Below are 13813 nucleotides of genomic sequence, written 5' to 3'. Positions count from 1 at the left end.
TTATCAGTCGACTTAATTTTCAACCAAGGCACCAAGCAATTCAAGGGGTGAAAGGAAAGACTTTTCAACTTCTGTCTGAATGCAAAAAACCAAACCAAAATAAAACACAAAGACAACAAAAACTTTGACCCATACCTCACAACATCATAAAGATTAATTCTTAGTAGATCATAGGACTAAATCTAGGGAGCTATAAACTATAAATCTTCTGACAGAAAATACAGGAAAATACTTCTGTGAACTTCGGAGTATCAAAGGTGTCTTAGTATACAGAAAACACTAACCACAACTAAAGAATTGATATACAATGGACTTCATTAAATTTTAAAATCTCTGTTCATCATAAGATTCATTAAGAGAATTAGTAGACAAGCCAGAGATTGGTAATAAATATTTGCAATGTATAAATATGACAATATATAAACAATGCCTATAAGTCTATAATAAAAAGACCAACAACCCAATAAAAAAAAAGACTTAAAAAGGTACTTCACAAAGAAAGGTATGTAGGTAGCCAATAAGCACATGAAAAAGAATTCCTGGGCACTAGCCATCAGTGAAATTAAAGTAAAACCTCAATGAAATACCATTACAGCCTCAACAGAATGGCTGAAATTAAGGCTGATAACACCAAATATGGATGAGAATGTGGAGTGATGGGAACTCTCATAGCTGACTCGTGGAAGTGTAAAATATACAACCACTTTGAAAATCAGTCTGGCAGTTTCTCCATAAGGATACACCTGTCTGAGCCAGTTAGTCCACTTCTAGATTTTACCCAAGAGAAATAAAAACACTTACATAAAAAGATTTGTATAGGAATGTTCATAGCAGCTTTATTAATAATATCCCAACACTGGAAACAACCCAAACGCCTATCAACATAAGAATGGATAAACAGGGACACCTGAGTGGCTCAGTGGGTTAAGTGTCCAACTCCTAATTTTGGCTTAGGTCATGATTTCAGGGTTGTGAGACTCAGCCCCGTGTTGGGCTCTGCGCTGAGCATAGAGCCTGCTTAAGATTCTCTATCTCCCTCTCCCTCTGCCTCTCCACCTGCCCCCAAACCCCTGCTTGCTCTTGTGCTCTCTCCCTAAAAAAACAAAGAATGGATAAACAAATCATGGTATAACCATAACCAAATAAAATAAATAACATCAATAAAAAAGAAAAACTACTGATAAACACAACATAAGTGAACCCAAAAACATGAGGCTGAATGAAAAATCCAGACACAATAGAGGGCACACAATAAAATTTCATTCATATGAAATTCTAGAAATGGGAAAAATAATCTATGATGAAAGCAATCGGAACAGAGATTGTCTCTGTGGATGGAGAGATGGGGATTGGCTAAAAAGTCAATGCGGGGCCTTCCTGAGGTGATGGAAATATTTGTTATATTGATAGGGGTGTGGATTCCATGGGTGTACCCAGTTATCAAAACTCATCAGACTGTATACTCAAGATCGGTGTATTTCAACATATGTATGTTATACCTCAATTAGAAAAGTTTTGAAAAGTAAATTGAAAAAAATATTGAACTACACTAACAAGTTCAGTGAAGTCTGCTCTTAAAAAAATCAAAATAAATCTGGGACCTATTGATACTGAAGACTTTGTGATTAAGAAAAAAGGAGAAAGAGGAAGCAAGGATAAGCCATCCTTTGCAGACAGAATATTCAGACCTCTGCTAACTGCCTTCCATGAATTTTCTCACTTAATTCCCACAGCAACCCACTTTCTAGATATAGAAGATAGCTTTATAAACAAATCTTCCCTCACCACCCCTAGCAAACACCTTGGGTATAAATTCAAACACCAGGACACTTTTTTTTCTTTTTCTCAATTTCAGACAATAAGTGGTAGATGTTTTTCTTAAATCTACTATCGCTGAGAAATGTGAGCCATGGGAAAAAAATACCTGTGACCATTTTTTGGTTTCAGCAAACTCATAAAATATGTACAGTGATCTATGACCACAATTTTTAAAGCCTCTTAATTCCATGAAACTCCTATTTCTAGATGATCTGCCTCTCACATCGCAAGTCGGGGACTAGAAAGCATGATTTGCCTAACAAACGTTTTACCTCATGCTCACTGCTAACATGAGTCTAGTACAACTTCCCCACCAGCTCAGCTAGGCTCCTGCACAAACAGCAGGTAGTTTTACAAAAAAGGGTAACAGGAATCGGAAAGGGTAAGATGGTCCTTACCACATCCAGTACGGCGTGGACAAACACATCCAGATACACCATGGTGGCCTCAGTCCAGTGGTGAACTGGCCTCACTGCCTTGTGATATTTCCGTAATAGCTGCTTGGTGAGACGATACAGAGCAGGATTCCTGGGACGAGGCGTATCTATGGCTAGGATTTCTGAAAAACAATACTTGTCATTGTGAGGACGATAATAAGAGGAGCTTCGCATCTTGAGGAGATCTCAGACTGTTCAGGACTTGGTGGCTCCTAGCAGAACACGGTTTTCAGCTACCCCACTCTGAAGTTCACAGCCAGCTGGTGGGCCTTTTGGCAGACTTATTTAAAGTAAGCTGATGACCTCACTGCCCAATAGGGACAGCTCATTGTAAAGATAAATAAACCAACCCACTCTCCAAGGATCCTAACTGCACCTACAATTCTGTTTTCACAGCAATCATGCATCTTGGAGACAGAATCTTTTATTCCTGTATCACGCCCCTCCGTTACACAGAAAAAACCTTCCTATACGCTTAGTCAAAAGTGATCTCCTCCTTGGATTTTTCCATTTGTAATTCAACAGTTAAATAGGAAATCCAAGCAGAAACACGGACAAACCAGTGAACCCAAAGATCTGTGTGGATTCCTAAATAATGGGATTAATTAGATTCCAATTCATACTTTCCTTCTCAAAAAAAAAATCTCTTTTCTCACTCAGCTGTCTTTAAATAAAACACACTTGTCAGAAAATGAGATCTTCGTTTTGGGAAAATTCTTTCTGGTTCCAGAGAACAACCATTTTTTATGGCCTGGGAATCCTGATTTGTAGAGGAGCAGTGATCAGTGTTGAGGCAGGGGAGGTAGGAGAAAAGAAGCAAGAGAAATGAGCACCAACAATTGGAAGCGACAAATTTGTGAGGGTTTCCTCTGAATTGCAAAAAGATATTTTGCTCACAAGCTTTGCCAGCTCCTGGGGGATTCAAAGCTTCGCTAAGTCATTGGACTGAAGCAAACTGCACACCTCCCGCCACAGTGCGTGAGTGAAATCTATCTGTAGTGTCCTGTGCGTGAATTCACCTCACCTCTCTGCGGGTTTGATGGCTATTTTGATGAGCTGCTGAAGGTATGTGGGATCCAGCACGAAACTGTAAATGAGATATCTTTTCCCTGTGCGACAGTCCTGTTTATACCCATTTCTTTATGAATGATGTCGTGTCACCTGCCGCCACAGGCAGCAATTTCTATGATTTATCAATGTCAGTGTGACCAAAATGCTAACAACGACACTGGAGGTGCAATTGCAGACTCATCGTGGGCAGTGGAATAATCACTTTCATTACCACCAGAACTGTGAAGCTAATGAGCATTTTAACTCCCTAACTATTCACCCAAGAAGATGTCTAAAATGGCATCCGCTTATTCAGGCATGCAGGACTAAGGTAGGTGGCTTGCATCAGGCATCATTTTTAGGGTTTTTGTGAACTGTGATTGTCAAAAAATGTGCTGTGAATCTCCACCTGAGACCACTTCTTGCTGGTGTACCCCAGGGGAGAGAAGTCAGGAGCACAAAGCAAGGCTGGTCTGGTGCTTTTCCTGTGAACTTCGCTCTGGGCAACTTCACTTTCACCTCGCTTGGAAGCTCCCAATTTAAGTCCCAGTTGGGGAAACACTGAAATGTGCATGTTTTGATACAGGAAACTATCTGAGTCAGAGTTAAAACATAATTCTGCGAAATGAATGTTTTCTCTATACCCTCTGCTCATAAAGACTCAAATTCCCTTCTGCTATCTTTTCTAGGAAACAATCCGTATGTCCCCTATGGATAAACATATTTTCCAGAACATGTCAAAGTCTTTGGGTAAAAAGAGAAAGTTCTGGAATCTAGAACAAGGAACAACAGAGAAACAAGCAATGGTAGGAGGAAAAATAAGAAGGAAATGAAAGTATGCTTAAATAAACTATAAGGGTAAAGAGTTCTTTGTTTAAAATGGGAAGAAATAATAAATTACATTTCTACTATGAATGCGAATTTGCCTGAGGAGAAAGATCAATTACAGGAGAGAGATTAAGGATTTAAGTGACCATTAATTAACAGTAAATTATGCCCCTTGAAAGCTAATGTGACATTCACACAAGCACTAAATGACTCACAGTTCAGTGATGTTTCAACAGACACTGATGGAAGCTATCCACAGACCCAGGAAAGATTCCTCGTTAGCACTGCCTCTATGGATGCTAATAATTGGCTCCAAATAATTCACTTGTAAGATTTCTGGGAAGTAGAATGTGTCAGGGACTGAGCTATGAAGCACTTTCAGCTGAAGAGAGATTTTTTTTAAAATAAGAATACAATAGAATTATTCCTTTGTTTTCCTTGTTTTAACGAATTCTATGGCAAAGAGTTCTGGGCACTCTGATGAAAAGAGCTGTTCTCGCTTTAGTGAGTATGTCATCTTCAGGATTAAAAAAGAGTTACACATATATCTGAGAAGTTACAAGGAGATTGAGATTAAGGTGTGTGGTCTATTGAATTACCAAATCTGGCTGAATACGTGCTGTGTGCCAGGCACTGGGCTAAGAGCATTTTACATGAATTATCTCATTTGGCTTTTACAACAGCCTTATGAGACGGGTACTCTCCAGCCCTCAGAGGGGTCACTTCACTCCAGGTGAGGGACAACAGGCTTAGTGAGGTTAGTGCCACGCAAAGTCCTACAGCTTGCAAATGAAGAGGCTGGAATTTAAACATGACTGATCTGGATCCAAAGCCCAAGCTCTTGATCATGACACGATACCGATCCGGCCCCCTGAGAATACTAGGGACAGCAGTGAGCAGCCCTTCAAAAGGAAGACTCACGTGTTGCATGGTCTACATCACTGGGCTGAAACAGCCTATTGTTATTTTCTGTGTATGTGTGTTTTCAGGTCAAAAATATCTTATATTTGCTTTGCACCTTATAATTTCACAATGCTATCTTATTCGATCTTCACGATATACAAAATAAACATTTAACTAACAGGAAAACTGAAATTCTAAGAGATTAATTGGCTTGTTCAGGGTCACATGGCTGGTGAGTAGTGCAGTAGGAACTAAACAGGTCTCCTAATCTAGGCCTCTTGCCCAGAACACTACCTTCAAGCAGCGGCCTTGAATCGGTGGTTCGTTTAGTGCTCTTGTATTTACAAATCATCTTGATATTAACCCAGCAAAAATTCCAAAGGACAGATTTTTCGGCAACACATGTCCCCAGTATAATTTATGGTCAAGCACTGATTACTAGACACCATTAAAACACACTTTCTGTCACATTTAGAACAAAAATCAACCATAATACAAAACATTAAAAAGACACATCATTAAGAAGAATTCCTTCCTTTTCCTTACCTTTATTTTTCTATTTTATCTTACTAAGCTTAATGTTCACAATTATTTTCTGCTAAGAAACCCATTTGGCATCTAATGAAATTTCCTATTTTCATTTTTATAATTAAGATATGCTTTTATCCTTTAAGTTCAACATTCAGGATTTTCCTGCTTTAATGATAAGTGGTTATTTTTCTTCTCCACCCAATAAAAAATAATTTCCAGCTGCTGGGCTACCAAATTCCTTCCTCATCTCCATAATTGACTCATTCCACTTCCAGTTATATTTTAAAACATGGAAACTCCTAGATATGAGCTCTAGGAGACCCCCTCAAGAAATTGGGGATTTGAGGGAACACCAGCATAAACATATATTCTTGATCTATGTGTGTTATTTTAAGAATCAATTGGATCTTAACGCAAATGGCCCAATTCAGTGGAGTTAATACTTGCATCACAAAAGTTTAGTTCTAGAAATTCAGAAAAATATTTTAATTTTTAAAGTATTTTAAGGGGAATTGTACACTCAAAACATGCAAGTTTCTAGTACTTGTTTCTAGAGATCTATTCATTATCTTTACAGACTTTGTATGGCTGGGTGAAACCCCTGATACCAAAATGATATCCAGGTGTCTATAGCCACGCTGCATCTAAGAGACTCTTTCTCTGGGCTACTGAAAGCATATAACGAAGCCAAGACTATTTTGGATAATAAAAATCTATTATTCAGACATAAAAGCAAATCTGAAAAAGAATGCCCCGAACTATCAGTTTAAATTGCCACAAAGAGAGCTTGATTTCTAGAGAAGCAGAGATTTATGAAACAATGATAACATTTCCAGCATATTTTCAGCTGTGCGTAAAAAGCCCCACTGTGTGACTGTTTATATATATATATATATATATATATATATATATATATATATATATCAGCTGGTAAATAAAAACAAACACTTATAAGGAGTTATACAGCACAAGGTAGAAAAATATTGGCTCTAGCTTCTAAGAGTTAACATTCAATGCCTAAAATGAAATCATTAGAAGGACCCACCTGAGGCAGCCACCAGGATGAAGGGCCACAGAGGAGCCATGGCACCTGCCAGTGTCCCTGGGCTTGGCACAAAGAGAAGAAATGCAAACTTGCCTATCGGATGGACCACCACTCAGTTTTTCCTAAAGGGTCTCCTCTTCACGCTGTTCTTCTCTGTTGGCCAGTGTGTGCTGTCCTTGCTGGCGCTATTTTGTAAACATTAAACAGAACCAAAGGCAATGCCAGCACCACACAAATGTTTTGGAATCGATGCCACTGCCATACCCCTTAACTTCTCCATTTGGTTCTGCCCCAGGATCAGATCATGGCCAACATTTCAATTTCCCTGACAGGAGATCACTAAGTGAATAATGTAATCTAAGAGGAGCCCCTAAGGAGAGGAAATTCCACACTAATATGATTTCCTTTACAGCCTTTACCTAAGGCAGTGCTCTTGCTGACATTCAGGACACTAATTTCATTAATAATTGAGATCTAAATAGCTGTTCTAAATCAGACTTATGCAGCTACATCTTCAGCATCTGACAGTGGTTATTGAGCTCTAGAATTACACAAAGCTAATGGAAACCTGGTATTGTCTAATGAAGACAACGGCTAACAAATACGGTGGGAAAAGTGCTTTTTGTTTTTCCTAAGCCCCTTTAATTAAAAGAAACATTGATTTTTGATAAATGGGAGTGCTTCTTCAATTGTCACTGCATACAATTCAGAAAGTAACTACGTATGAGAGGATGCTTCCAGGCTTATTGAAAATGAGAACTACTAAAGTTTAACATCATTCGATAAAACTATTCTTTCACTTTTTGATTAAGTACCCATCCATTCTTCATTATTAAGGAAAAAGAGGCATGGTTCTATATAACCCTATCTGCCATTGGTAGACCCCTACATACTCTAGAAACAAAAACTAAATTTCATACCATTTCCAACATCTGTCTGCTTTTTACTATAATGGGATTGTAAAGGCACAGGACTGAGATGAGTTTCACAGAGCAAATTGAGGGGAAAAGTACCTACCTGATCCCTGTCCTCCTAATTATTCGGTCCTTTTGCTTAGAATCTATGAACTCTCATCTTAATTTTCATCTACCAATAAAATGTAACCTGTTTGGTGTCCTACTGTTGGTGACAGGAGTTACAAATATGGAAACAGAGAAAACTAGAACAAACCCTGTGGTGTTGAGTTGGTTTTGGAGGTATGAGTATGAACTCATGGTTTTCAATACATGTTTAGCTAAAAATGGAAGTAAACACAGATGTAAATATATGTGTACACATGTCCTTACAAACATACATCCCGAGCTCTATCCATCAGTGGGTTTGGAGGGAGAGACAACCCAGTAACAATGAGTACACCCAACATGCAGAGCTTTGTTTCTAAATAACATACCTACCTAAAAGGAAGAAATGGAGAAATGACCAATTTCAGTGCTGGACAGGAGAAGTGTAAGAAGAGCCTAGAACATCTCGTTACATCACAAAGTAAAGAAGTGCTAAAAAGAATAATAGGAACATAGACAAAAGGACATAATCAGCTTGAAGGGTCTCCCACTGCCAAATCTGGGACAATCTGAACATCAAAATCAATAATGACAGTGAAGAATTATAACCCACTAAATAAAATACTAATCCACAAGTCCATGCTGATTTAACTAAATGAATGGAAAGAAGAAAAGGCTTTTCCTTAAGTTAGAATGCCAACTAATAAATGTAGAAGGAATGCTAAAATCTTCATAGTAATTATTCACTCAAGAAACATCAATATCTGATAAAAACTAGTTGGTGGAAGTTTGATGAAAAACAGGACACTTACACAAGATACTTATTAATCACAATGATTTAAAAAAAAAACACAACAAAACTTTCCATGGAGAAATCTGGCAGACAACACCTTAATCAAACAATGAAAATTAACATTACCAATCATGGGAGTTGTGTGCCACGAGATAAGAGGAATTGAGAAGACACAGCTGCAGTTGTTATCATCCTGCAAAAAATTCAAAACTTGAATCTATCCAGGAGGAAACACCAGATAACCCCATGTTGTGGGACATTCTACAAAACAGGCATATAATTTTCAAGAGTGTCAAGGTTATGAAAGTTAAGGAAAGACCGAGAAACTGTTATTGCACAAAAGTAGATTAGAGAGACATGACAACTCAGTGCAATGTGTGATTCTGGCTTGGATCCTGTTGTTACAAAGAACATCTTGGGGAGAATTCGTAAAACTCAAACTGGGGCCTCTAGATTAGATGGTAATGATGTAGCAATGCTAATTCCCTGATTTTGAGGGAATTGAGACCACATGACATTCTTGTTTATAAGAATCACACACTAAGTACTCACAGGTGACAGAGCGTCATGTTGGCAGTTGATTCTCAAATGGTTGGGGGGGTTCATTCTACTATTCTTCCAGTCTTGCTGTGTATTGGAAAATATTTCAGAAAAGAAAAGGAATGTAATCTGGTAGAAGAAATTTGATACAAATTTATGGAAAGTTTGAGAAATACCCTTTAGAGAGGATGGCCAGATAAATGGGCTTTAGCAATGGAGAAGATCACCAAGGACTGATCCGGCCATCAAGGTCCCAGCACTGACCATCGGGAGAAAGGCAAGCTACAGGCAGCTTATCCATGTACACAGTACTTTTCATGGGAAGGCAACATGGAAGCCTGCCTTTATGCAAAGGTTTAATCGAGATGACGATCAACATTATATTCTTGCCACGCATTTTAGTAAGCCGTGGCTCCAAGTCAAACCTTCTGGGACATGCCTCCCCTCCCTTTTCTTCTTACTTCCTCATATGCCCATCTGTTACTGGAAGGCCATTGCTAATGATGTGTAATTCAGGTACATTACAACCTTCATTAGCTAATTTAACAACAGTCTGGTGATCCTGCCCATTACAGCGCTTTATTGGCTGATGAATTCTGCCAAGATGGGAAAGGTTTTGTGTGAGTGACTTGTCTTCAAAATAGTTTATATACAGATGCTTCCTGATCTTCCCTTGATCACCAGATGGCCCAGATATTTCTTTTTCCGGCCTTACTGTCCTGTCTGGATATAGTTTGCTTACTCAGTACCTTTAGATTTGATATCTATTCCCTGTTCAACCTTTAATTTTTCATGAAAACCGTCTCTTCTCCTTAATACAGTACTTTTTTTCTTAATAATGATTTTTTATTATATTATTTTAGTCACCATACAGTACATCCCCAGTTTTCGATGTAAGGCTCGATGATTCATTAGTTGTGTATAACACCCAGTGCACCATGCAATATGTGCCCTCCTTACTACCCATCACCGGTCTATCCCATTCCCCCACCCCTCTCCCCTCTGTAGCCCTCAGTTTGTTTCTCATAGTCCATAGTCTCTCATGTTTCATTCCCCCTTCTGATTACCCCCCCTTTCTTTATCCCTTTCTTCCCCTACTGATCATTCTAGTTCTTATGTTCCATAGATGAGAGAAATCATATGATAGTTGTCTTTCTCTGCTTGACTTATTTCACTAAGCATTATCTCCTCCAGTGCCGTCCATGTTGTAGCAAATGTTGAGAACTCATTCTTTCTGATTGCTGAGTAATATTCCATTGTATATATGGACCACAACTTCTTAATCCAGTCATCTGTTGCAGGGCATCTCCGCTCCTTCCACGATTTAGCTATTGTGGACATTGCTGCTATGAACATTGGGGTGCATATGGCCCTTCTCTTCACTACGTCTTCCTTAATACAGTACTTTTTACTCACATTGTTTCTTTAATCCATCACTCAAGGATCTCACTACCACCACCCCACCCTTAAACAGCTCTTTAGGAAGGATGAATGTGAGATGAACCTCATGCAGTCCTTCAAGCAGATCAGTGTATTAAAATAAAAAATTGGAATTGTCAGGAGCTAAGCATTCAGGCTTCTTAAGTATCAGCTGGGAAAAGAAAGACTTAATCTGAGGTTTGAATCTGCTGTTTCCTGAACAAGGGTTAGGCCTGGCCTACCATTAAGAGATGCCCTAGAGATTTATTTCTTTCGGTAGCCCCCCTTTCCACATTCCCATGAGCCCTTGCACTATGTTTCGCCATTATTTCCAAGTAAGATATGACACCTCTTAGCTGGACCATTGTCTTTTAGAAGAAGGCAGGAGAGAGGGTTTATTATGCAAACATAATAAGGAAGTGTTTATTATGCAAACAGCAACTGAGTTATGTGTCCTTTAAGACTACTAAATAGTTTTTAATTACTGCTATATCAGTAAATCCCATAAATATGCAAATGCAATTAGTTCACAAAATAGACCTTAAATATCTTTATTCCTCTCCAACAAAGTTCTTTGAAGTTAATGGCGAACTCTCTTTGTTCACTCCCTTGGCAGTTGTGCTAAAATTGACAGGAATTTTGACAGATGTACATATTCGGGGGAAACCAAATTTTCTGAGCACGTCTGGTCAGGCTGGAGGAGAAAAGTAGAAATGGATACTCTAGCCAAAATCAAATATTCAATGAGTAGAGTCCCATATGAAATTTCTGTTACTCCATAGCATTATCCTCTGAAATAAATATCAAAGTAACCACTGGGGCACCACTTCAAGTCCAAAACCACACTCAACATTTGATTTTCTTCTGGCTCAGAATTTCATTTTTAATAATAATGCACAGGTTTTTTCTGGTCCTTAAAAATGAGTGAGTGAATGAATGAATGAATGAATGGGCAAACAGAGGAATAGTATCCCCCATAACTCTGGCCCTTCATGGCTATGTGACATGGTTTTCTATGGGAAGTCATAGAACACGGGAGTAAGTTTCCAGGCTTTCAAGTCTGACACATCTCATTTTCCCTCCCAGCTCCATCACTTCCTAGATGCTTATGGCCTTGGTCAAATCGCTTACCATTTCTAAGCTTTAATTTTCACATCTGTATAATAGGCTCTGTTTAGTTTTCTATGGCAACATAACAAATTACCACACACTTGGCAGCTGAAAACAAAACTCACTGATGAGCTCATGGTTCTGTAGGTCAGAAACCCAGGCACAGCTTGAATGGATTCTCTGCTCAGCGTCTTAGAAAGTGAAATCATGCTGGTATACTGGAGCTGGCTCTTACTGCAGCGAAAGAGCCAACTGTGTACATCCCTTCCCAACTCTGTGTTCAGTGACATCACGTTAGTAGCTTGAAATCAGCCATGATGGGAAGGTCTGCTGCACTTAGAAATCAGCAACCGCTATCAGTTAGGGCTCCTCCCACCAGCTGGCTCCTGAACATCTGCTAGTGTGCTTGGCCACTCCCTGAACCTCCAGGGCCTCATAGAGAGCTCCTGTGTTACAGAATTTATTCAAGGATATTATGACTATTTGTGTTTTTTTTAATTAAGACTATTTGTTTACTTCCCTATTTCTTCCAGAATCCTGTGAATTCCCTGAGGGTAGAACACTGTGCCTTATTCATCTTTGTATCTCCAGCACAGAGCTTGGCACTTAGTTAGTACTCGTTAAATATGTGAGAAGGATGGAAGAAAGAAAGGGAGGGAAGAATTAACAAGTGGGCAGAAAAGAAGTTTGGTTTATGCAAGAAAGAGGACACCAAAAAGGACAAGCTTTTTCACAACCAAATTCAATATGCTGTTCTTTCACCACCAACTCACAAAGGATGGGTGGGATCTTCAGAGCAAGACTGCTTTTATTTGGTTTGCTCCAGAACCAGCTAGCAAGCAGTGCAAAGGACAAACATGGGACACAAACACAGGTAGTTCATGCCTCTTTGGTTCTCTCAGAGGGTGCCTCAAATTCAGGGGTCTCGAGGTTACCTGGCGTGAGATGTGCCTCCCAAACTAGAGGAACGTGGAATCACAGGTTTGCTGCTTCTTTTCAAGCCTCTGACGACATCAGCTCCAGGACACAGCTTCAACTGCAATGGAAGGCAGGTAGTCTGACTTAGGGGTCCATGTCTTCCAGGCCTTCCACACAGATGATGGGCCTTGAAGTCTTGCTGTGTCGGCTCTGGGAATCTTCCCTGATCTGTGGCTCACAGCAGGACCCAGGACCTCTCCATGTAGGCCCATTTAACTTTTCTGTGTAGAGTCCACGGTCAACCACAGCAGCCAGGAAGATATTCTGGTTTGGGTCTAAATTTCTGGATATTTCCAACCTGCTATGTACTTAAGATGGGGCAAGGACTTTGATCTGTTAGAGCTTGTTTTATTTATTTATCCATTCATCTGCTCACTATGTGGGGAACTGTGGCTGACACTGGGGAATATAAGATAAGAAAGCTCAAAGAGGGGCGCCTGGGTCGCTCAGTCGTTAAGCGTCTGCCTTCAGCTCAGGGAGTGATCCCAGGGTCCTAGAATTGAACCCCGCATCGGGCTCCCTGCTCTCCTGGGAGCCTGTTTCTTCCTCTCCCACTCTCCCTGCTTGTGTTCCCTCTCTCGCTGGCTGTCTCTCTCTGTCAAATAAATAAATAAATAAAATCTTTAAAATAAAATAAAAAACTTAAAAAAAAAGAAAGCTCAAAGAACTTAGAACAGAGGTGATAGATAAGAATGCAATGAGATTAACAGTAGCTAGCTGGTGAGTGAATGGGGTTCAATGGAGGCAAAAACATGAGCCAGACTTGGGGTGGGGTGAGGAGAGTTTTTTCACAAATGGCATTTGTGTGGGGAAAAGACAGTCAATTAGGTAAGGGCAGAGAGAGCGGAGCTCCTAGCAGAAGGAACAGGGTATGAAAAGGCTGGATGGTACCTTCCTTTGTAAAACTGGGGGGCCGACAGAACCCAGGTTTCTACCTGAATCTGTTGTCTTCTTACTTGCAATTCTAATTGCTCAAATAAATGCCTGTTGCTTTAAAAAATAAATAAATAAAAATCAAATAAAATTAGGGAGAAGATAATTCTAGATTCATGAGATGAGTGGATTAACAAACTCATGTTGCAAAGTGTTGAGGGGGGAAATAAAACAGAAAAGGGAAATATTGTATAAGTCTGTATAAGTGCCATTACTATAAAGCTGTCTCCAAATGGCCTGTAGCAATTATTCTAAAATGCACAACAGCTGTATTTGTCCCCTTTCTGCCATTGCTGAAATTTACACTGTCACTGCTCCAGGCAGAAGGCTTGGCACTAATAATAGGCTCGCTGACTATGGCTGTAGTGTGACAGACCTCTAGTTAGAGCCCTTAAAGACTGAGAGAGGAGTGGGAGAATGAAAAGCA

General features: G+C 39.5%; 1 protein-coding gene across 1 annotated transcript in view; it reads right to left on the bottom strand.

The window, feature by feature from the left end:
• The window catches only part of HTR3B (5-hydroxytryptamine receptor 3B), a 49393-nt gene that overhangs the window by 24726 nt on the left and 10854 nt on the right, over positions 1–13813 (bottom strand). The window contains exons 5-6 of the mRNA XM_026505951.4: positions 12411–12511; positions 2217–2377 (exon numbers count right to left, since the gene is read on the bottom strand). Coding sequence (XP_026361736.2) covers positions 2217–2258 — 42 coding nt within the window. The 5' untranslated portion in view covers positions 2259–2377; positions 12411–12511. The remainder of the gene's footprint in view (positions 1–2216; positions 2378–12410; positions 12512–13813) is intronic.

Source organism: Ursus arctos, unplaced genomic scaffold, assembly GCF_023065955.2.
Source record: "Ursus arctos isolate Adak ecotype North America unplaced genomic scaffold, UrsArc2.0 scaffold_22, whole genome shotgun sequence".
Lineage (NCBI taxonomy): Eukaryota > Metazoa > Chordata > Mammalia > Carnivora > Ursidae > Ursus > Ursus arctos.
The sequence above is the reverse complement of the archived record's forward strand: the minus strand, read 5'-3'. Positions and strand labels throughout refer to the sequence as shown.